The sequence below is a fragment of the Mesoplodon bidens genome, assembly GCF_964165515.1.
Source record: "Mesoplodon bidens genome assembly, contig: HAP1_SCAFFOLD_310, whole genome shotgun sequence".
Classification (NCBI taxonomy): Eukaryota; Metazoa; Chordata; class Mammalia; order Artiodactyla; family Ziphiidae; genus Mesoplodon; species Mesoplodon bidens.
Window position 1 is genome coordinate 377,036 of NW_027672386.1, and position 25,749 is coordinate 402,784.

The 25,749-nt window shown below is 37.3% G+C and overlaps 1 protein-coding gene across 1 annotated transcript; it reads left to right on the top strand.

The window, feature by feature from the left end:
* Positions 1-1,597: 1,597 nt before the first annotated feature.
* LOC308610275 (dual specificity protein kinase CLK4-like) lies at positions 1,598-18,522 on the top strand. Its single transcript, XM_081259469.1, has 9 exons — positions 1,598-1,651; positions 4,599-4,715; positions 4,808-4,974; positions 5,181-5,275; positions 5,526-5,655; positions 8,430-8,512; positions 17,399-17,478; positions 18,201-18,291; positions 18,372-18,522. Coding segments are annotated over exons 1-9 (906 nt in total). The 5' UTR covers positions 1,598-1,649; the 3' UTR covers positions 18,513-18,522.
* Positions 18,523-25,749: the final 7,227 nt, after the last annotated feature.

The following is a 25,749-nucleotide window of genomic DNA, read 5'->3' on the forward strand; positions in this document are numbered from 1 at the left end:
TAAAAGGAAGTGTAATAGACACTGTTCAAGTAATCAGTCACTTTCGGTATGATTGATTTTGTTTTTATTTTGGGTGGATACTTATTTGTGTGTAAAAGCTCTTACTGAGCCAATAAGTTTGAAAAAGTTTATAATACTATATGAATATAATTGTGTTTATATTACTTGAATCCTTAAAGGAAACTTCGAAATTCTTACAACTTATCTGCATTTATTAGTAAGTCCTCATTTGCCCACATTTACTCATTTTCTGCAGACCAGATCATGAGGTTCTTGATTTTAATGTTAAAAATATTTTTATCTTTTATAACATAATCATATGAAAAGATGAAGCACCCATCTTTTCTTTCATCTTAAACATTTTTTACTTTAAAAGAAACCCCTTTTCTAGTACTTGGAGACAAATGTAGAAAGTTGCACTGGTGGATACTTACCCTGTGTATAGCACAATCTGCAATTAGTTCCATTGGAGTTCTGAAAGTGGGTGCTGAAGGGGAAATTATTGTCCAGAAAGCCTGCCCTTTTTTTTTACACTCATGAATCTTCACTTGTTTGCAGTAAACTATGAATTATTATTTTCCTCCCCAAGTTTTCTTCACTAGAACTATCATTGATTAGATCAAACATTGACATTAGCCTTTATTTTCCCCTTTTATTTTAATAAGTATGTTTAAAAATATTGCTCAGTATCAATTTGTACTAATCTTGACATTTTAAAACATTTTCCTGCCAAACTAGACATTTCAACTCACAGCATAGGCTATTTTATAACGAGATTAATAGATCATGACATTGCATTCTTTAAATTTCAGACTTCAATTAAGTCAGTATTTTAGAGACAATTGTGTTGTTTTTTCTATTGCCACTTTAAGTAACTTATCTGAAAATCTTGCCATGTTTTTCTTCTGTAACATAAACTGTGTCCTGTGAATTTCTGGGGACTGAATTTGAAATTGTTCCTGCCAACTGTTCGTGGCCTGGTTCTTATCTGAATGCCTGAATATCTGCCCGCTGAATGAATTGCGTATTCTGCCCTGAATTCACTCTGCTATATTGATTGGCAGGACGATCTTGGTGCTGCCCACTTGCCGTTCCAGAAGAGCCACCAAAGGAAAAGATCCAGGAGTATAGAAGATGATGAAGAGGGTTACCTTATCTGTCAAAGTGGAGACGTTCTAAAAGCAAGATGTATAGAATATTTTTCAACACTTTTTAAACTTTGCAGACAGAATAATCTTTTTATGAATAGTTTGTCAGCGGGGGGCTAAAGAACTCTTCATTGTTTTTTTGTTTTTTTTTGTGGGTTTGTTTGTTGTTCTTTTGTATTTCTTCTTTTCTATAGAGTTTAAATATTTCTACTCTAAAGTTCCAAAATAATCAGTGGAATTTGAGATTAGAGCAAGAAAGATAGCTCTATCTAAATTATTTTTGTAGCAGCTGAAAATAAAATAATTTGAGTGCTGGAACCTTAATTATGCTTTAATAGAGAGCATTTGAAAAAATTCCACACTTAAGCATTCATTATTTGAATAACTGATAATTTGTACTCATGTACTTACACTTCTTTCTCCCCCCTCACTTTAGATGAAATCGTGAACACTTTGGGAGAAGGGACCTTTGGCAGAGTTGTAGAGTGCATTGATCATGGCATGTAAGTTTGTTGTTTTTCTTTTTTGAAGATTCTGATATTTTTGGTGGAGAAGGATCCATAATTTAGATGAAATGGAATTTAAGTGGTAGCTATGTGTTTTCCTGGGAGGTATAAGTATTCAAAAGTTCTTGGACTGTGTATGATTTATTTACCATAAGTATGGATTTTGACCAAGAATGTTGAAAATTTTTATCAGATGGAGTTCATTGAAATTAATGTCTGTGTTCAAGTGAAGACTTTCCCAGAACTTAGGTCCTTAGCTTTCTATAAGAGATTTGGAGTGCTTTACCCTACTTTTGAATTGCAGAGACAATAAATTAGCATGTCTAATCTTCTTGGTTCAAAAACTTTTATTTCCAAAGGATAATATTTGCACGTTAGGGTTAGCTTCTCAAACTATAAATAAATTATATTACTTGAAGCCTACAGAATAAAGTCCAGATTCTTTAACGAGTTATACTAAACTTTTTGTTATTTGACCCTCTCTGCTTCATTTTCACGTTTTCCTCTAGGATCTCTATTCTGCAGTTGCAAATTTTTTTGTAAGTGAACGTCTTACAACAGTTTAGTGGAAACTGCACATTTCTAAATTGACATCTCAACTTTTCATCATAAAATAGTTGAGGATGTAATTTCCAGCTTATTGTAAATGGAGATTTTTTTTAAAAAAAACATATTTCTCTGTCTAAATATGTTTGGGGGACTCTAAATACAGTAGCTTGATACCTCCTGTCATCCATGAACAAACTTTTCTTGAATACTTAGAAATGCTTTATCTTGAACTTAAATTTTACTTCTCTTTTCATAAAGAATATTATCCTAAGTGTCTTTTATTATCACCCTTTCCTCTCTATGACAAAAATGTGACCATAAAGTAAAATTTTAAGATATTTTGAAATACTTTGACTTAGGAAAGTTGCTAAGAATTCCCATATATTCTTCACCCAGATTCCACAAATGTTAACATTTTACAGTGTTTAATCATTCTCTATATTTACATGTTATATGCATTTTCAAGTTTTGCCAGCTTATCTACAACCTGGTTCACATTTCACTAGTTGTCCCATTTAGGTCTTTTAAAAATTTCTTGAAGTTCCAAGACTTGAGTATTTGAGATATTCCAATGAATAGTATTCAATTGATCAAGTAAAAATCTGTTACAAATTTTGATACTTATTAGACCTAAAATATACAATGTAATTGAAAATATATCTTTTATTGAGATGGTTGGGGCCTTTGAAAAATGAGTTCCTGTGTCCATAGATAAATCTTACTGTTTTAACATTAAGTTTCCATTTTTCTTTTTTTTAATTGACAAGTAATATGAAAGCTTATAAGTTTAAGGTGTATAATGTTGGTTTGAACATTTATATACTGCAATATGATTACTATAGTAGCATTAGCTAACACCATTATCCATTTTTCATTTTTATAGCTATTAGCACTGTTCATTTTTATAGCTTATTAGCAGTTAGAAAACTTGTCCATATGATGAAATAGATGAGACTAGAAGAAGTTTTGTCACAGCAGTTTTATAGTAATTCTTTTAAGTCTTGACATATATGCTATACATCATAGGGAGATAAATCATTAAAAATTTATTTTGATGATTATATATCAGACCACAACTTCATTGGGACCTTGTCAAAAGAAATGAGTTTGGAATCGGTTTGCTATCCAGCAACTAGAAAAATTTTTGCCTCAAAGAATTTTTTCTTTCTTTTTTATAAACAGCCTGGTGCACAAACCTTGCCATATTAATTTCACGTGCATGGGGTTCTCTTTTGTAATGTGGGAAGGCCATAGTGAAAAATGCAGGGTTGACTGCTGGCTTGTATTCAAGAAGATCAGGTTTAGAAAAGAGGACCAAAGGAAGCTGAAGATTTGGAAATCCTTTTCCTCAAAATCATTTACGGCTTTTTTTTTTTGGCCGCGCCACATGGCTTGCGGGATCTCAGCTCCTCGACCAGGGATTGAACCTGGGCCCACGGCAGTGAAAGCTCATGTCTTAAGCCACTGGACCACCAGGGAATTCCCTCTGTACTTTTTAGGAAGTACTACAGATGCCCCGGTCTAAAACACGCTACCCTACATTGTTGCTATTTATACCTATTCGCATCCGTGAATGCACTAAACATTTTTTTGGCTTGATGACTTATTGCTGGTGTCTCCTTTGCCAGAATTATCTAACAAACTGATAGTTGTCTTTCTTCTCTGAAGAAGTCTGAGCTCCCCTAACTCTGATGGTTAGGTTCTTTCTTCTCTCTATTCCTTATACCAGGCACTTCTAACCTAATGATAAGTTGTTCAAGTGTCTGTCTTTTCCATTAGACTGTGAGGTACATGGAACAAGCTCTTTCTAACAGTGATTCCAATGCAACATCTGGCACATTCGGTGCAGCCTGGCGAATGAGTGAATGTTTTCAGCAGTAGTATGTTCAAGGTTTATATTTTTATCCTTTTTTTAAAAAAAACTACTTATAATATCTAGGTAAATTTTAACTTTTGGAAACAAACATTAACGTTCATAAGTATTAAGAGAAATCATCACTCTGTATAATGTATATTTTGTCAAAATGTTTTGAAAAAAATGTTTATAGATCTGCTATAATATACCCTGAAAGATTATTTTAGGAAAATAGCATAGAGTGATTGGTACTTAACAAGATGATGCTTTAGAGCAGGGGTCCCCAACCCCTGGGCCGTGGACTGGTAGGAACTGGGCCTAACAGCAGGAGGTGAGCAGTGGGCGAGTGAGTGAAACTTCATCTGCTGCTCACCATAGCTTGCATTACCACCTGAACCATCACACCCTCCCCTCAACCATGGAAAAATTGTCTTCCATTTAAACGGTCCCTGGTGCCAAAAAGGTTGGTGACAGCTGCTCTAGAGGATACATGTCTTCAACGCGCTTCTGTACATTTACCATTTTCATTTTGTTTTTAAGGGGTGGCATACATGTCGCAATGAAAATCATAAAAAATGTGGGACAATATCGTGAAGCAGCTCATTCAGAAATCGAAGTATTGGAACATTTAAATAGTACTGATCCCAATAATGTCTTGTAAGTAAGAAACTTGGAACTGTGATCCATTATGTTACATGAAATAATCAGAATTCTGTGAACTGAATTATTTGTATTCTGATCTGTTTCAGCCGATGTGTCCAGATGCTAGAATGGTTTGATCATCATGGTCATATTTGTATTGTGTTCGAACTCCTGGGACTTAGTACCTATGATTTCATTAAAGAAAATAGCTTTCTGCCATTTCAAATTGACCATATCAGGCAAATGGCATATCAGATCTGTCAGTCAATAAATTGTAAGTATACTTGTTAAATTTTTAAATACCAGTAAATTAAAGGTTTTATTGGACAAGCAACATATCAAACCATTGTCACTAAAAATGCACGTTGCAAGTAAAGATGAAACCACTTTTGATCCCTACCTCTACTACTAATTCTCCTTTCCCCCGGTACAGATTAAATTTGTAAGTGAAACTAATAATGTCTTTTTGTTCTTTTGTAGTTTTGCATCATAATAAATTAACCCATACAGATCTGAAGCCTGAAAATATTTTATTTGTGGAGTCTGACTATGTAGTCAAGTATAATTCAAAAATGGTAAGTTACACTTGTTTTAATTTTGGTAGTTGTCTTTAAAATTAATTTAACTTGGTGATCCTTGGATGAGGAATTTTACCTTTGAGGCTTATTATATCCTGACGTTTAACCCAAAAAGGGTAATCCTTTGCCTTTCTCATGGGGTTATTTTGAAAATCAAAAAGAGAATTCATGTGCAAGCCTTTTGGATAGTGCTATAAAATATTTCATATCTTTATTGATCTTTGTGTTTACTTAACTGTATCTCTAGAAACGTGATGAACGCACACTGCAAAACACAGATATCAAAATTATTGACTTAGGAAGTGCAACGTACGATGATGAACATCATAGCACTTTGGTATCTACACGGCATTACAGAGCTCCAGAGGTCATTTTGGGTTAGTAGATACCAGACTTCCTGATATTTTAATTGAAAAAGAGATTTTTTGTTCTCTATAGCTTTTATTGGGGGGCAGGTAGTTGGGAGATAGCTGTAATTTTCTCAGCAGTGTACAGAAAATGTTTTCTGTTTTCATAAAAGCTGTCTGGACATTGCTATAAATATTTTTCCTGAGTGGGAAAAATGTGATATCATCTGTAAGGATATTCCAGGTGGTGGTTCTTTTTGAACAAGTCAGTCTTACAAGATCATAAGAGAACAAGCTGTATTGGCTAAGTCCATGACAGCAGTGTGATTTTGAAGCGATGTGGGCACCTCTTTTCGTCTCATCACAAAGCATGGTGCTGGGGAAAATGCTAAAGATTTGGCTGGCAGACGTCTAGATGTAGGGTGGATGGAGGTTAAGAGGAGAAGAAAGAGGGGCTAGTCTATGAGGAGAGCTTCTTTGATCATCTTTGACATGGGACAGCATGGAAAGGAAAATTAGTTAAGGTGCAGCGTTTTTCAATATTAATAAAAGGGAACTCAGTGAGGGAGAGCACATCTTATGCCTCAAAATTTAAAAGTTCGAGACCGAGTCATGTTGATAGAGCAAGGAAGTCAGGGATGGATTTGGGGGCTTGGAGACAGTGGGAAAAATTCAGATCAGGTGATATTGGGAGATAGTTAAATGGTATAAGCATATTACTTTGCCAAAAGTAAGTTTCAACCGAGGTTGATAGTAAAACATCTTTGTGGAATCAGTCTTTTCCACTTTTTACCTTTTGTCTAAGAGGACTTGGTAGTTGAGAATATGAGTGTGAGAGCAAACTAATGATGTTTACCTAGAGTAAAGAATTAGTAAAAGGGACAGGAAATTAAGAATAGTTTGTAGTGCTGGCTAGTAGAACTTTCCATGATGATAGAAATGTTGTATATCTGCACTATCCAACATGGTAGCCATTAGTAGCCACACGTAGACTACTGTGTACTTTCAGTATAGCCAGTGTGACTGAGGAACTGAATTTTAAATTAATTAAACTTTTCGATTTAAATAACCACATGTGGCTAGTGGCTACCACATAGGATAGCACAGGTTTGGAGCTCATCTTTGAGAGTGATGTTACTAGGATTTCTGCTTAGTATGGTCTGAAAGAAGCTGCTGTGTTGCAGTAGTTTAGAAAGTGTATTCATGGTTGAGGACTGAAGCCTGCAATGAAGGTAAAAGAAAAGAGTGTGGGAGGAGATTGTGGACAGATAGGTATTTTCAGAGCTTAAAAAGAGATAACTTGCTGTGTTTTATCAATTTTAAGAAGAAGATTTTTCTCCACATTTTAACATGTGAGGAAACATAAGACAAAACGGCATTTTTTCTTGGTTATTGGTTCATAAAACAGTGGTGTATCTTACAGTTAGTTAATGGCCTCCTCCTAGATTGTGTAAGATACAGTGATTCCTAGTAATAATACAGTCCCATGTGTGGCCAGGCTGGGGATAGTTGATATAAATCTGAAATTGGGGTTATTGGTGTTTAGGAAAAGAAATGAACAGATGGGAAGATTAGAAGGGTTCTTTGTGTGTTTGTGAAGTGTTACTCCTGAGGATTAAGGCAGAATTAGGTTGAAGAGGAAGATGTTGTCAGGTGCCACCACTGAGGAGGGCAGTTGGTCTCATGTCTTGGGTGTTGGTAGTAAACAGAAGTTGGTAAAAGTGAATGATGTGAAATTCCAAAGAGTATGAGAGCTGAGCCATAAGAGAATGAGGTAGTTTACAGTCACTTGGGAGAAAGCTGGACTGGGAGACAGGAGTGGCTGGAAAAGAAAACTTTCATCTTAGATCCAAGCTCTATCATTTGCAGATTTTGTATGTGTTACTGTAAGTAGAAACCATGCTCCATTATCCTTTTGTTCAAGTGATAAGTACCATGAGGGTTAACAAAAATGGCTAAATCATAGTCAAGTTCCTTGAATATATTGTTTCTTCCTTTGTCTTTAAATTCAGTAATGTTACTGAAAGTAATTGAAATGTCTTTTAAAGTAGGTTTTATTTGTACATTATTTTTTTATTAAAAACTTAATCTATAAAAGGTTAAAACATCTGTATGGTTTAGGTTTACTCTTTTCCTTTCTAAATAGATAGAGACTTAAGGCTAGGTGTTTTTTTCTTTTCTGCATAATGTTACTATTGAGAATTCTGAAGGAGAAAATATATGATCATGTATAGACAACCTGAAAGTACATATATAGATACCTCTCTATGTGAACTTTAAATATCTGTATAATTCTGCTTATGGGTGACACTGCTTATAATATCCATTATAATTCTTACATAATTTATGTGACACTACTATTTCTTTTAATGGAAGAAATAAACTCAGATATCAAGCTGATGGTAATTGATAAGGGGTTAGTAATTACACTCTGAGGATAATTATTGACCTATGTTTGCACTAATAAAATGTAAAATTTCATAGAACAACCGTTAAGTGGGTATAACAGTGCTCCTCATTGCACAAGCAATTCAGAGACTATGGAATATTTGCTAACCCCTCTTACTTTCCATAAAATGCCTCCTCCCCCAGGTTAAAATACTGTAAGTTGATACAAGGATATGGAGGACTCTGAAAGCATACTGAATAATGTTTGGTAGAAAACTAAAAATGTAAACCCTGAATTTACTATCATATTCTCCTAAATGGGCTATATAAAGAGAGCACCCACATAGGAAAAGATATTGTGTATTGGCAATTAAAAATGGTTGCATAATAAAATGTTTGGTTTTGTTTTTAAATAGCTTTAGGTTGGTCTCAGCCATGTGATGTTTGGAGCATAGGTTGCATTCTTATTGAATATTACCTTGGTTTCACAGTCTTTCAGGTATGTATTTAGTAAATGTTACTTACTGATTCATAATGAGCTTTAATGTTAAAGGCATGTTAAAGTTTTTGTTTCCATATTGGAAAGTTGCCATAGTGTCATTATTCTTAAGATGTAAACTTCCATGTGCAAAATAGTCATCCTTCTCTAAAACCATAGTCGAATGAAATACTCTCAGTGAATGGTCATAATTCATTCTGCATGTGGAGCTTTTAAACACGTGGTTCATATTGACTTCATATGATCCATTTTATTGTGATGCTCTTTCATAAATTTACATTAGTGTTACTATGGTCAGTTTTAATTCAGCTCTGGTTATGTTGCACTTTTATTAAAAGAATTCAGAAACAGTAAGTTGTATTAAGCATGTATGACACCCTAGGCACATTTCTAAGCACTGTGTGTATAAAAATGAAAAGACAGCATCTCTCTCCTCAAGGAAGACATACACAGGATAGACATGGGAAAACGTACAGTACAATGTGATACTTGCTATAATGGAACAATGTAGAAGGGAACCCAGAAAAGGTGAACGGTTAAGTTTCCTTCGAGAAGGCATCACTGAGGAATAGGGAGTTTAATCCAAGCTATAAGGAAGAGTAAGAGTTTGTCAGAAAACTAGAGTGTGTGATGGCCATATCAGGAAGAAATGGTATTCATAAATGCAAGAGGCATAAAGGAAGCTACTCTAGTTGAGGAAGGATGAATAGTGCTGCCGGAGTGTCTTGGATAAATAGGAAAATGGTGTCAGTAGGCAAGTACTGATTCATAGTGGACTTGTTTGCCATAGAAAGGTATTTGTTTTATCCTAGGAGTCAGTGGTTTCCAAATGTAGACCGGTCTAAAATGAAAATGATTTTGTAGGGTTGCCGTTCTGGCTTTCATTTAGAAATTATCTCTCCTCTTTTTTTTTGGTATTAAAATGTTCTTTCTATGAAATGATAATAGTTATTGGCTTACTTGGCAGAACAAAAAGGAGAAAATATTATTTAGGTCTCTACTTGTTTTGCTCATAATTTTGCTTATGTCGGAAAACTAAAAGTCTTGAAAGCTTCAAGTGGTGTAACCATTGGAGAACTTTAAGAGGGTTGTGATTTGATCAAGGTGTGTTGTTGGATGGGGTGAGGGTGGTAAGGAAGTTCCTGGCTAATACTGTCAAGGTTGCTTTGAGGTTATGGCAATGCAGGATGAGGAGGGAGGAAGCTGTGATGAATTATAAGTCACTTAGGTGGCTGTTGCAGAATATATGTGTTCACTGCTATGGGGCACCTCACCAAACTTCTGTCTACTCCGTAGAGATCTGTTAAAAGTACTCTGAGTTTGTAGACAAGTTTGATATCTAGAACGTAGCTGTCGGACATTTCTCGGGGGTGGTGTCTGGTTTTGTGGTAGTAAGCTATAGGGTCAAGGAAAAAGTTGAGCACAGTGCATGCTTTCTTCATTCTGACACATATAAAATCCTTCAGATGGTTTTATGATTGTAAATCATTCTGAGATCTTAAGCGTCGATTATTAACTTTGGTGTGAGATGTGGTTTATATTTTAATTCCACCCTCCAAAATAGTCTTCAACTAAGGAACTTTTTGAAGATAATGGAGCTTGTATTATTTATTCCTGTCATGACTTAAGAACATTTTGAAAGCAGTGTGCTAGGCACAGTAGTTAATGGATTTAAAAAGCATTGCACATAGACTCTGCTCTTCAGAGCAAGGATTGGCAAACTATATCCTATCTGATGCCTGCTTTAAAAAATGAAAAAGGGACGCGGAGATCACCTTCCTCCCCACGGATACACCAGAAATACAGCTACACGTGGAACAACTCCTACAGAACACCTACTGAACGCTGGTAGAAGACCCCAGACCTCCCAAAAGGCAAGAAACTCCCCACATACCTGGGTAGGGCAAAGCGGAGAGATTCCCGCACAGAGGATCGGTGCCGAGTGGCACTCACCCGCCCGAGAGGCTTGTCTGCTCGGCCGCCAGGGCGGGCGGTGCTGGAAGCTGAGGCTCGGGCTTCGGTCAGAGCGCAGGGAGAGGACTGCGGCTGGCGGCGAGAACTCAGCCTGAAGGGGGCTAATGTGCCACAGCTAGCCAGCAGGGAGTCCGGGAAAACTCTGGAGCTGCCGAAGAGGCAAGAGACTTTTTCTTCCCTCTTGGTTTCCTGGTGCGCGAGGAGAGGAGCGCTGCTTAAAGGGGCTCCACAGACGGGCGCGAGTCACGACTGAAAGCGCGGAGCCCAGTGACGGGCGTGGGACGCTGGGGCTGCTGCTGCCGCCGCCAAGAAGCCTGTGTGCGAGCGCAGGTCACTGTCCACAACGCCCTTCCGGTAGCCTGTGCAGCCCGCCACTGCCGGGGTCCCGGGATCCAGGGGCAGCTTCCCTGGGAGAACGCACGGCGCGCCTCGGGCTGGTGCAACGTCACGCCGAACTCTGCCGCTGCAGGCTCGCCCCGCACTCCGTGCCCCTCCCTCCCGCCCGGCCTGAGTGAGCCAGAGTCCCCGAAGAGGCTGCTCCTTTAACCCTGTCCTGTCTGAGCGAAGAACAGACGCCCTCCAGCGACCTACACGCAGAGGCGGGGCCAAATCCAAAGCTGAGACCCAGGAGCTGTGAGAACAAAGAAGAGAAAGGGAAACCTCTCCCAGCAGCCTCAGAAGCAGCGGATTAAAGCTCCACAATCAACTTGATGTACCCTGCATCTGTGGAATACATGAATAGACAACACATCATCCCAAATTGAGGAGCCAGGAGTCAGTGCTGTGCCTCTGAGGTGGGAGAGCCAACTTCAGGACACTGGTCCACAAGAGACCTCCCAGCTCCACATAATATCAAACGGCGAAAATCTTCCAGAGATCTCCATCTCAACACCAGCACCCAGCTTCACTCAACGACCAGCAAGCTACAGTTCTGGACACCCTATGCCAAACAACTAGCAAGACAGGAACACAACGCCACCCATTAGCAGAGAGGTGGCCTAAAATCATAAAAAGTCCGCAGACACCCCAAAACACACCACCAGACGTGGACCTGCCCACAAGAAAGACAAGATCCAGCCTCATTCACCAAAACACAGGCACTACTAACTTCCACCAGGAAGCCTACACAACCCACTAAACCAACCTTAGCAACTGGGGACAGACACCAAAAACAACGGGAACTACGAACCTGCAGCCTGCAAAAAGGAGACCCCAAACACAGTAACATAAGCAAAATGAGAAGACAGAAAAACACACAGCAGGAGAAGGAACAAGATAAAAACCCACCAGACCTAACAAATGAAGACGTAATAGGCAGTCTACCTGAAAAAGAATTCAGAATAATGATGGTAAAGATGATCCAAGATTCTATTTCCCAGATCCAAAATCTTGGAAATAGAATAGACAAAATGCAAGAAACAGTTAACAAGGACCTAGAAGAACTAAAGATGAATCAAGCATCGATTAAAAACACAATACATGAAATAAAAAATACTCTAGAGGGGATCACTAGCAGAATAAATGAGGCAGAAGAACGGATAAGTGAGGTGGAAGATAAAATAGTGGAAATAACTGCTGCAGAGCAAAATAAAGAAAAAAGAATGAAAAGAACAGAGGACAGTCTCAGAGACCTCTGGGACAACATTAAACGCACCAACATTCGAATTATAGGTGTTCCAGAAGAAGAAGAGAAAAAGAAAGGGACTGAGAAAATATTTGAAGAGATTATAGTTGAAAACTTCCCTAATATGGGAAAGGAAATAGTTAATCAAGTCCAGGAGGCACAGAGAGCCCCATACAGAATATATCCAAGGAGAAATACGCCAAGACACATTTTAATCAAACTGTCAAAAATGAAACACAAAGAAATCATATTAAAAGCAGCAAGGCAAAAACAACAAATAACACACAAGGGAATCCCCATCAGGATAACAGCTGATCTCTCAGCAGAAACTCTACAAGCCAGAAGGGAGTGGCAGGACATAATTAAAGTGATGAAGGAGAAAAACCTGCAACCAAGATTACTCTACCCAGCAAGGATCTCATTCAGATTTGATGGAGAAATTAAAACGTTTACAGACAAGCAAAAGCTGAGAGAGTTCAGCACCACCAAACCAGCTTTACAACAAATGCTAAAGGAACTTCTCTAGGCAAGAAACACAAGAGAAGGAAAAGACCTACAATAACGAACCCAAAACAATTAAGAAAATGGGAATAGGAACATACATATCGATAATTACCTTAAATGTAAATGGACTAAATGCTCCCACCAAAAGACACAGATTGGCTGAATGGATACAAAAACAAGACCCATATATATGCTGTCTACAAGAGACCCACTTCAGACCTAGAGACACATACAGACTGAAAGTAAGGGGATGGAAAAAGATATTCCATGCAAATGGAAACCAAAAGAAAGCTGGAGTAGCAATTCTCATATCAGACAAAATAGACTTTAAAATAAAGACTACTAGAAGAGACAAAGAAGGACACTACATAATGATCAAGGGATCGATCCAAGAAGAAGATATAACAATTGTAAATATTTATGCACCCAACATAGGAGCACCTCAATACATAAGGCAAATACTAACAGCCATAAAAGGAGAAATCGACAGTAACACAATCATAGTAGGGGACTTTAACACCCCACTTTCACCAATGGACAGATCTTCCAAAATGAAAATAAATAAGGAAACACAAGCTTTAAATGATACATTAAAAAAGATGGACTTAATTGATATTTATAGGACATTCCATCCAAAAACAACAGAATACACATTTTTCTCAAGTGCTCATGGAACATTCTCCAGGATAGATCATATCTTGGGTCACAAATCAAGCCTTGGTAAATTGAAGAAAATTGAAATTGTATCAAGTGTCTTTTCTGACCACAATGCTATGAGGCTAGATATCAATTACAGGAAAAGAGCTGTAAAAAATACAAACACATGGAGGCTAAACAATACACTACTTAATAACGAAGTGATCACTGAAGAAATCAAAGAGGAAATTAAAAAATACCTAGAAACAAATGACAATGGAGACACGACGACCCAAAACCTATGGGATGCAGCAAAAGCAGTTCTAAGAGGGAAGTTTATAGCAATACAATCCCACCTTAAGAAACAGGAAACATCTCGAATAAACAACCTAACCTTGCAGCTAAAGCAATTAGAGAAAGAAGAACAAAAACACCGCAAAGTTAGCAGAAGGAAAGAAATCATAAAAATCAGATCAGAAATAAATGAAAAAGAAATGAAGGAAACCATAGCAAAGATCAATAAAACTAAAAGCTGATTCTTTGAGAAGATAAACAAAATTGATAAACCATTAGCCAGACTCATCAAGAAAAGAAGGGAGAAGACTCAAATCAATAGAATTAGAAATGAAAAGGGAGAAGTAACAACTGACACTGCAGAAATACAAAAGATCATGAGAGATTACTACAAGCAACTCTATGCCCATAAAATGGACAACCTGGCAGAGATGGACAAATTCTTAGAAATGCACAACCTGCCAAGACTGACTCAGGAAGAAATAGAAAATATGTATAGACCAATCACAAGCACTGAAATTGAAACTGTGATTAAAAATCTTCCATCAAACAAAAGCCCAGGACAAGATGGCTTCACAGGCGAATTCTATCAAACATTTAGAGAAGAGCTAACACCCATCCTTCTCAAACTCTTCCAAACAATATCAGAGGAAGGAACACTCCCAAACTCATTCTACGAGGCCACCATCACGTTGATACCAAAACCAGGCAAGGATGTCACAAAGAAAGAAAACTACAGGCCAATATCACTGATGAACATAGATGCAAAAATCCTCAACAAAATACTAGCAAACAGAATCCAACAGCACATTAAAAGGATCATACACCATGATCAAGTGGGGTTTATTCCAGGAATGCAAGGATTCTTCAATATACGCAAATCAAACAATGTGATACACCATATTAACAAGTTGAAGGAGAATAACCATATGATCATCTCAATAGATGCAGAGAAAGCTTTCGACAAAATTCAACACCCGTTTATGATAAAAACCCTGCAGAAAGTAGGCATAGAGGGAACTTTCCTCAACATCATAAAGGCCATATATGACAAACCCACAGCCAACATTGTCCTCAATGGTTAAAAACTGAAACCATTTCCACTAAGATCAGGAACAAGACAAGGCTGCCCACTCTCACCACTCTTATTCAACATAGTTTTGGAAGTTTTAGCCACAGCAATCAGAGAAGAAAAGGAAATAAAAGGAATCCAAATTGGAAAAGAAGAAGTAAAGCTGTCACTGTTTGCAGATGACATGATACTATACATAGAGAATCCTAAAGATGCTACCGAAAAACTACTAGAACTAATCAATGAATTTGGTAAAGTAGCAGGATACAAAATTAATGTACAGAAATCTCTGGCATTCCTGTACACTAATGATGAAAAATCTGAAAATGAAATCAAGAAAACACTCCCATTTACCATTGCAACAAAAAGAATAAAATATCTAGGAATAAACCTACCTAAGGAGACAAAAGACCTGTATGCAGAAAATTATAAGACACTGATGAAAGAAATTAAAGATGATACAAATAGATGGAGAGATATACCATGCTCCTGGATTGGAAGAATCAATATTGTGAAAATGACTCTACTACCCAAAGCAATCTACAGATTCAATGCAATCCCTATCAAACTACCACTGGCATTTTTCACAGAACTAGAACAAAAAATTTCAAAATTTGTTTGGAAAAACAAAAGACCCCGAATAGCCAAAGCAATCTTGAGAACGAAAAACGGAGCTGGAGGAATCAGGCTCCCTGACTTCAGACTATACTACAAAGCTACAGTAATCAAGACAGTGTGGTACTGGCATAAAAACAGAAAGATCGATCAGTGGATCAGGATAGAAAGCCCAGAGATAAACCCACGCACATATGGCCAACTTATCTTTGATAAAGGAGGCAGGAATGTACAGTGGAGAAAGGACAGCCTCTTCAATAAGTGGTGCTGGGAAAACTGGACAGGGACATGTAAAAGTTTGAGATTAGATCATTCCCTAACACCATACACAAAAATAAGCTCAAAATGGATTAAAGACTTAAATGTAAGGCCAGAAACTATCAAACTCTTAGAGGAAAACATAGGTAGAACACTCTATGACATAAATCACAGCAAGATCCTTTTGGACCCACCTCCTAGAGAAATGGAAATAAAAACAAAGATAAACAAATGGGACCTAATGAAACTTCAAAGCTTTTGCACAGCAAAGGAAACCATAAACAAGACCAAAAGACAACCCTCAGAATGTGAGAAAATATTTGCAAATGAAGCAACTGACAAAGGATTAATCTCCAAAATTTATAAACAGCTCATGCAGCTCAATAGCAAAAAAACAAACAACCCAATCCAAAAATGGGCAGAAGACTTAAATAGGCATTTCTCCAAAGAAGATATACAGACTGCCAACAAACACATGAAAGAATGCTCAACATCATTAATCATTAGAGAAATGCAAATCAAAACTACAATGAGATATCATCTCACACCAGTCAGAATGGCCATCATCAAGAAATCTAGAAACAATAAATGCTGGAGAGGGTGTGGAGAAAAGGGAACACTCTTGCACTGCTGGTGGGAATGTGAATTGGTACAGGCACTATGGAGAGCAGTATGGAGGTTCCTTAAAAAACTAAAAATAGAACTACCATATGACCCAGCAATCCCACTACTAGGCATATACCCTGAGAAAACCATAATTCCAAAAGAGACATGTACCAAAATGTTCATTGCAGCTCTATTCACAATAGCCCGGAGCTGGAAACAACCTAAGTGTCCATCATCGGATGAATGGATAAAGAAGATATGGCACATATATACAATGGAATATTACTCAGCCATAAAAAGAAACGAAGCTGAGCTATTTGTAATGAGGTGGATAGACCTAGAGTCTGTCATACAGAGTGAAGTTAGTCAGAAAGAGAAAGACAAATACCGTATGCTAACACATATATACGGAATTTAAAAAAAAATGTCATGAAGAACCTAGGGGCAAAACGGGAATGAAGACGCAGACCTACTTGAGAATGGACTTGAGGATATGGGGAGGGGGAAGGGTGGGCTGTGACAAGGCGAAAGAGAGGCATGGACGTGTATACACTACCAAACGTAAGGTAGATAGATAGTGGGAAGCAGCCGCAGAGCACAGGGAGATCAGCTCGGTGCTTTGTGACCACCTGGAGGGGTGGGATGGGGAGGGTGGGAGGGAGGGAGATGCATGAGGGAAGGGATGTGGGAACAGATGTATATGTATGACTGATTCACTTTGTTATAAAGCAGAAACTAATTAAAAAAAAAATCTAGAAACAAAAAAAAAAAAAAAAAAGTTGTTCCTCAATCAGCTATACAAACCTTACCAATTCATTTCAGAAATCAGACAGTGTAGCTCATTCAGTTTTATTCCATCTTTGAAGTAGAGTGTAATATAAATTGTACAGATGTCTAATCTAGTCCTTTTATGGAAACACTATTTTCTTTTTTTTTTCTTAACATTTATTTATTTACTTTTTTGGGGGGTTTACATTGGGTCTTCATTCCAGCACGTGGGCTTCTCTCTTGTTGCGGTACATTGGTTTTCTCTCTCCACTTGTGGTGTGTGGGTTCCAGAGTGTGTGGGCTCTGTAGTTTGTGGCTCGTGGGCTCTCTTGTGGTGGGCAGGCTTAGTTGCCCCGCAGCGTGTGGGATCTTAGTTCCCCGACCAGGGAGCGAACCCACGTCCCCCGCATTGGAAGGTGTATTCTCTACCACTGGACCACCAGGGAAGTCCCGGACACACTGTTTTCTTGTGTTATCCTTTTATGTGCATGTAGGGAAATGGAAAGTGCTAAGTTTCTTTTTCCTATTTTTTTAGACTAATGATGATAAAGAACACCTGGTAATGATGGAACGTATATTAGGACCCATACCAACACACATGATTCAGAAAACAAGGTATGCTTTTTAAGATTAAAGTCCTTATTGTGTACATGCAGTGGCCTATATTCAAACTATAGAAAACCCATCTTTGTTGTTATTGCTTATTCCAAAGACTGTAGATTTTGAATTATTTTTCATGAAGTCAAGTTTTTGAAAAGTAATGCAATATTTACTTTGTGATCCAGTAAATAAAGTGGTGTTTTTATACTCAGGTTAACCTTTGCATAAATGTTTTCCTAGGTTGATTTAAAAATAATACATAGAGTAGTAAAACGAGCTTGATTTTGGAGTCCTATCTAAATTTGAATTCCAGACTGTTGCAAACCACATGTACGTCTTTGGACAAGAATACTATAAGTGGTTTCAAAACATAGCTTCACCGCAGAAGTCATCCAGGGAATTGTTAACGATTTCTAGCCCCATTCCAGATCTAGTGAAATCAGAATTTACAGGAATGGATCTAGGAACCTCTGTTTTTGAAGCTGGCATTGTTTCACATATGGTACAACTTAGGTGGGATACTAAAACTTCAGAGGGTACAAGATTAGGAAAAATACCATATAAGGTATCCAATATAATTATTGCTGAGATTTTTAGAAATTGTATGTTTATGTATATATAGAGAGATGTCTATGGTTCCATATTTTCCCCCAATCCCCTGTTTGGGGCAGGGTAAGAATGTGGGTTTGGGGTTTCTTTTTTTCTTAAAATTTAATCCAGACTTCTCTTTCCTATAGGAAACAGAAGTATTTTCATCATAATCAGCTAGATTGGGAGGAACATAGTTCTGCTGGTAGATATGTTACGAGACACTGCAAACCATTAAAGGTAAAACAAAAAAACCCCAAAAAAACCTGTTTTAACTATTTTTTATTGTCTTTCTTAAACAAAGTCATTTCTCCCCTCAGGAATTTATGCTCTGTCATGATGAAGAACATGAGAAACTGTTTGACCTGATTCAAAGAATGTTAGAATATGATCCAGTGAAAAGAATTACCTTGGATGAAGCATTGCAGCATCCTTTCTTTGACTTATTAAAAAAGAAATAAAATGGAAATCAGTGGTTTTACTATACTTCTCTAGAAGAGATTATTTAAGACTGTGTCAGTCAACTCTAAACATTCTAATATTTTTATAAACCTTAAATTATTTTGTACAGTTAAGTGTAAATGCTGTATGTTTTGTATCAATTGCATAATTATCTTGTTAAGCAAATATGGTCTTGATAATGAATGAAATATAAAAGCTAAAATTAATTTTCCTTTTTTGAGATTAATTACCATTTTTAAAGACCTTTGGAATATCCTTTGTGTCTAGTGATTGATCTTGCTTTTTTGTACATGGAGGTTGACTCTTGGAAGTGATTTTTGTGTTTTGTTTTTTGTTTTTTTTGAGTAAAAGGAAATCTTGACTACTTCATTCTTAAATGAATATTCTTTATTTACCTCAAACTTTCCTTAACTTTAAAAGATTTTTCTGTAATTGTTGAACAGGTAATAAGTATTATTAACTTTAGGTAGGCAGGTATTAGAAACCAAAACCCATAGGAACTGTTTGCTGTTGGAATTTCATTAAATTGTAAGTATTGTGTTCTGTTTCATTGGTTGATGTCAGTGGTGGTAAGTAGCATTCATGGAAAGACATCCAACTTGTGCATCGTAATAGATTAATAAAACCACATACACACTTCGTTTAAGATTAAAGTCTAACTGGAAAGTTAGCTTGGAAAGTCCTGTTTTCCAATGGTTATTTATGTAGTTAGTCACAAACGTAGAAATAGGAATTCTGATGACTGAGGTTTTTGTTTTTAATGCCAAATCTTCAGGAGTCTAGAAATTGTCCAATATCTGTCTCCTTACCATATGAAGTATAAATACTTAAACCTCAGCCTTTGAGACTTTATGGTTATTATTAAACAATTTGTATTTATGTTACTGTTTTCTGGAAAACAAAAAAAAAGATGATTTGATCGGAGAACACTTGGGAAGAAAACTGCAGAAGTTTCCAGGCCCTGATTGGTTAACATAATGAACTTTTTGTTTGTCTGTAGGTATTTTTTTCTGCTTACCTATTTACACATGAAAAACTAAGTGGTAGGGGCTTCCCTAGTGGCACAGTGGTTGAGAGTCCGCCTGCCGATGCAGGGGACACGGGTTCGTGCGCCGGTCCAGGAAGATCCCATATGCCGCGGAGCGGCTAGTCCTGTGAGCCATGACCTCTGAGCCTGCGCGTCTGAAGCCTGTGCTCCGCAACGGGAGAGGCCACAACAGTGAGAGGCCCGTGTACCACAAAAAACAAAAAACAAACAAACAAACAAAACTACATGGTAAATGTTAATTTAGTAAAAAAAAAAAACCCCAAAACTATTGATCAGTCTGCCAGGTAAAAATATTTTTTGTTGTAGAATTCATGATTGCTTATCCAGATAAAGTTTTTTGTTAAAAGTATTCCCATTTCTGAAGTGCATTACCAAAAATTTGAGTTTCATCTGCATTCTGAACATAAGATGCATGTAATTTTTTGGTATGACAAATGGTGATACCAAGTGGGTTTCTCTACATGATCCGCTGGTAGCATTTGCACATATAGTAAAGCTATGTTCCTGACGTTGACTAGGAATTTAAGAAAGCTGAAATAAGTTTTGCCATAGAATCACTGCCTAAATTATTCTTAGGCCTCTGATGCAGTCCACATATAGTTCAACTATGTTATATGTTATAAGGTTTTTTTTTAAAGGAGCATTTGATGTAAAGGAAAGGTTTTTCCTTAACACAGCAATCTCGTTATAGAGATTAAGAAGTCAGCCATCCTTTATTTTCCTCTCCATTTCCATACTGCTAGTGCCACTGTACTACCGAAGCCTCCTGACCTTTCCCTACAAGTGCTCCAGGTTCCCAAATTAATGTTTACTTTCTCCCCCATCAGAAACTCATTCCTTTGGAGTAGCTGATCTCAGGATATAGGAGGAAAGAAAACTATCCACACTCTTTCTTACTAAGAAGTTAATGATTGCTAACCCCTTTCCCTGCTGAAAAGTATTTACATTCTTCACTAAGGGCATTTGCTAGTTCCCAGGCCCAATTCATGGAAGTTTAGGAATTAAAGTGAAACTTCAGTGAATTAGGTAGGATAGAAGAAAAGTTTAGTGGTGAGGATGGTACCTCTGGTATCATATGAGTGTCTCCTGCTAACCTTCCTTCCCATCTTCTGTGAACTCTCAGGTTCCTACTCTTATTTGCCTTTTTCCTTGTACTTCTGGACTCAATTTCTGAAAGCACCAGGTTTTTATTTGACAGTGTTGGGAGCTACAGCACTAACAGGAAAGGTTTAGAATGGCCAGTGTATAAATATGGATCATTTGTAACTGGGTATTTTCCCTCATGATTTGATGTCTCATAGTTTACTATTTCTAGAAATTCCATTGACGTCAAACCTAGTTTTAAAAGTGCAGCTAAATAGGTTATTTCCAGTGTTTTCTGCTACTGCTTATTTGCTCAGGTGTTCTCATCCATGCATTCATCAAAATTTTTGGAGTAGACGAATAAAATTCACTTATGCAGTTGACAGTAGAAAAATACGCAGTGGAGTTTTGTAGTTCGTACAGCTGAAAACTATTCCTCTGAATAATCTTGAAGGGCTTGATGCTAGAGAAATTAGAAATGACTCAGCCACGACTCCTAATAATTGCGGCTGAATTGTGACTTAAACTCAGGTATCCTAGATTCTAGCATTGTGCCTTCTTGTGATAATACACCTTACTGAGTTAAAAACTTCAGTTTGATTCTTGTTCATGGTTCTGTGAAATGGGATGAAATGAATGTAATGGCTAATAGTTTAATTACTTGGATTCCATTTTTCTCACGTTTTTCTTTAGTAGTTGATACATAGCTTCAACCATCAAAATGGTTAAAATGGTATGATAATTTGAAAATATACGCTATTTTAAGTAGATAGGCAGATAACCTATATTTAAACTTACCTTGACATCCTGGAATGAAGAAACACTTTGTCAGTTAGTGGCCTGGCTTTTTAACTCATTTCCAGTTTGAAATTTCTGATTCCCACAAAATTTGGTGCAAGTAAGGTATTTTAAATTTAAACATCCAGGGACTTCCAGGGTGGTGCAGTGGTTAAGAATCCACCTGCCAATGCAGATCACGCAGGTTTGAGCCCCAGTCCGCGAAGATCCCACATGGCGGAAGCACCTAAGTTAGTGTGCCACAACTGCTGAGCCTGAGCTCTAGAGCCCGAGAGCCACAACTACTGAGCCTATGTGCTGCAAGTACTGAAGACCGCATGCCCATGTGCTGCAAGTCCTGAAGACCGCATGCCTAGAGCCTGTGCTCCTCAAGAGAAGCCACCGCAATGAGAATCCTGCGCACTGCAACGAAGAGTAGCCCCCATTCACCGCAACTAGAGAAAGCCCACACGCAGCAATGAAGACCCAACACAGCCAAAAATAAATAAGTTTTAAAAAATTTGTAAATGTGAACATCTAGTACTTTGTTTAACAAGCTGCATTTTCAGGGAATTCCCTAGTGGTCCAGTGATTATGACTCTGCTTCCACTGCAGGGGGCACTTGTTCAATCACTGGTCAGGGAACTAAGATCCCACATGCCAAGCAGCCAACAACAAAAAAAGGCAACCTTTCCAAATAGAACAGAAGAATTCATGAGTCATTAACAGTATTAATAGCATCAGTAATTGTTGGCTTAGTAGATTGCACGTTTGCAAATAAATAGGTAGAAACAATTTTAATTTTTAAAAGAGTTGATCCAATTAGTTGGTTAATTGGTTTTATTTTTTCCATATTTTCATAGAGGGAAGGTAAAGTTTTAAGTCGGGTTGGCTTTACAACTCCTTGGCCAGTCTAGCCTTTGTGGCCAGTTTTATGTTAGTGATTTTTAAAAATAAAATGCAAAAGTTGAATAATGAACCTCTAAATATATACAGCCCAGCTTAAAAAATCAAAAGCATTTTGCAAATTTTGTTTCATCAGTTCCCCAACTTATTTTCCTGTTGCATTTAAGTACAAATGTCATTTACCATTTCATCCATATTTCTGTACTGTATATCTTTTACCATGAGTTTCTAATGCGAGTATCACACCTAACAAAATAATTCCTTATCTGGTAGGGTGTATAAAGTTTCATGATTGTCTAAAGAGTTATTTTAAGTTAGTTTGAATCAGTACCGAGTCAGGGTCCACACATAGCTAATTTGTCTCAGATCTCTTAATCACTATGTGCCTTTTTCTCCTCTTTTTATTTCTTTGCTAATTGAAACTTGGTCATTTGTCTTTAGAGAATTTCCCATATTCAATATTTCATTGCAGTGGTGTCCTTTCCTCTAGTCCCCACTTATCCTGTAAACTGATAGTGAAGTTTTTTTATAGTATTCCTTCTGATAAATACAGAAGGGATGTTAGAAATACACTGTGTTGCTACTCTTTATGAAATACTATATTTGGGCACCAATCATCAGTGGATGCTAAAACCATGAGGGGAAAACTGATGGAGAACTTTAAAATGAAGGGATCAGGCTGAACCTCAGGTTGGCAACCAGATAGATGTGTTGATATGCGTCTGAGGTGGTGCAATAGGAAATACACAGCACCTGTGGGGTATCACTGCCTTTAAAACAAAAAAAAAATGAACTTGGATCTAGTCAAGCCTGTAGATTGAAATTGAAATACACAGAAGCATCCCGATTCTTTTTGTTCATTTCTTACCTGTCTGTAAATTCTTTGCGGTAGCAGGTCAATGAATTAAAAGAGCTCAGACTTCTTACTAGCATGGTTTCAACTTTAGTCCTAGGTCTTCTCTGTGTTTGGAGGAGTAAGTTACTTTAAAGTAACTGTACTTCCTTACTTGGAATTACTGAGGGATAATATCTGTTATCTAATAGCCAATGCAGGGGACACAGTTTCAATCCCTGGTCTGGGAAAATCCCACATGCCACGGAGCAACTAAGCCCGTACGCCACAACTACTGAGCCCACGCACTGCAACTACTGAAGCCCATGCACCTAGAGGCCGTGCTCTGCAACAAGAGAAGCCACAACAGTGAGAAGCCGGTGCACCACAACTAGAGAAAGCACGCACTCAGCAACAAAGACCCAACACAGCCAAAAATTTAAATTTTTTTTAATCTAGCAGATTACCTGGCTTTTAGTTGACCCACTAGTAAATAGCAGTTATGTACTTTGTTTTCTATAAATGCTTTAACCCCTAGTAAATAGCAGTTACTTTGCTTTCTATAAATGCTTTAACCCAGGTGACTTCATGTTGTTTTAATTTTCCCAGTAATGTTGGTTGTTCCTCTTTAGGGCACCAGGAATTACAAAACTATCAAGAATTCTACTTTTTTTTTCTCTTTTTTTTTTTGTGGTATGCGGGCCTCTCACTGTTGTGGCCTCTCCCGTTGCAGAGCACAGGCTCCGGACACACAGGCTCAGTGGCCATGGCTCACGGGCCTAGCCGCTCCACGGCATGTGGGATCTTCCTGGACTGGGGCACAAACCCACGTCCCCTGCATCGACAGGTGGACTCTCAACCACTGCACCGCCAGGGAAGCCCAAGAATTCTACTTTTGACTCTCTATCATAGCAGTTTTTATTGTGACATTTCACTGAAACTGGAAGGGGGAATAGAATTTTCAAAGAATTTTCAAAGAATTTTTCTTTTTTTAACCAATCAAGAATGGTCAACTATTCAGATATATTTTCTTATATTCACTCCTTTCCTGGTTTTAGTTTGTTTTTAAATGTTGCAAGTCTGGGGAGAAGTTATATATAATTAAAAGACTTTAGCATAGATTTAATTGTAAAGGGACACTTTGTTGTCCCTTTGGGATATTTAATCCTAAATCCTAAATATCCCAAAGGAGCAGACACCTCATAGGTCCAGTTCTTTAGATACTATCAACAGCAGTTACATGTAATGAGATTAAAGATTAATTGTAGATTTGGAGGAGTTCCCATGCACCCCTTCCTCCCAGTGGCTTAAAATGTTTCCCATTACAAATATAAATGAAAATTAAGGTTTTTTAACTTAAAAAAAACAGTGCTCCTTTTTTTATCATGAGGTTTGAATTTTATTTTTATTGAAGTATTAGTTTCAAGTATACAGCAAAGTGATTCAGTAATATATATACATATATATGTGTATATATATATATATATATATATATATATATATATATATATATATATATATTCCTTTTCAGATTCTTTTCCATTATAGGTTACTACAAGATATTGAATATAGTTCGCAGTGCTATACAGTAGGTCTTTGTCATTTATTTTATATATAGTAGTGTGTATCTGTGAATCCCAAACTCCTAATTTATCCCTACCCCACTTACCCTTTGGTAACCATTTATTTTCTATGTCTGTAAGTCTATTTCTGTTTTGTACATAAGTTCATTTGTATCATCTTTTTAGATTCCACATATAAGTGATATCAAGATATTTTTCTTTGACTTATTCACTGAGTATGATAACCTCTAGGTCCATCCATGTTGCTGCAAATGCCATTTTTCATTCCTTTTTCATGGCTGAGTAATATTCTAGTGTGTGTGTGTGTGTGTGTGTGTGTGTGTGTGTGTCTGTGTGTATCCACTCATCTGTCGATGGACACTTTGGTTGCTTCCATGTCTTGGCTATTGTAAATAGTGATGCTATGAACATTGGGGTGCATGTATCCTTTCAAAGTAGAATTCATTTTCATCTTTTCTGGGTATATGCCCAGGAGTGGGATTCCTGGATCATATGGTAGTTCTAGTTTAGCTTTTTGAGAAACCTCCATGCTGATTTCCATAGTGGTTGCACCAAATTATGTTCCCACCAACAGTGTAGGAGGGTTCCCTTTTCTCCACACCCTCTCCAGCATTTATTTTTTGTAAACTTTTTGATGATGGCAATTCTGACTGGTGGAGGTGATACCTCAGTAGTTTTGATTTGCGTTTCTCTAATAATTAGCAATGCTGAGCATCTTTGTGTGTGTCTGTTGGCCATCTGGATGTCTTCTTTGGAGAAATGTCTATGTAGGTCCATTTTTTGATTGGGTAGTTGGGTTTTTTGTTATTGAGTTGTACGAGCTGTTTGTATATTTTGAAAATTAAGCCCTTGTTGGTCACATCATTTGCAAATATTTTCTCCTAGTCCATAGGTTGTAGTTTTGTTTTGTTTATGGTTTCCTTTGCTGTGCAAAAGCTTATAAGTTTGATTAGGTCCCATTTGTTTATTTTTGCTTTTATTTCTTTTGCCTTGGGAGGCTGTCCTAA

Bases quoted from the DNA above. Each gene is read 5' to 3' on its own strand.
- LOC308610275 (XM_081259469.1), top strand. The intron at 5,656-8,429 runs GTTAGTAGATAC...GTTTTTAAATAG, and splicing joins AGCTCCAGAGGTCATTTTGG to CTTTAGGTTGGTCTCAGCCA. The intron at 17,479-18,200 runs GTATGCTTTTTA...TCTTTCCTATAG, and splicing joins CACATGATTCAGAAAACAAG to GAAACAGAAGTATTTTCATC.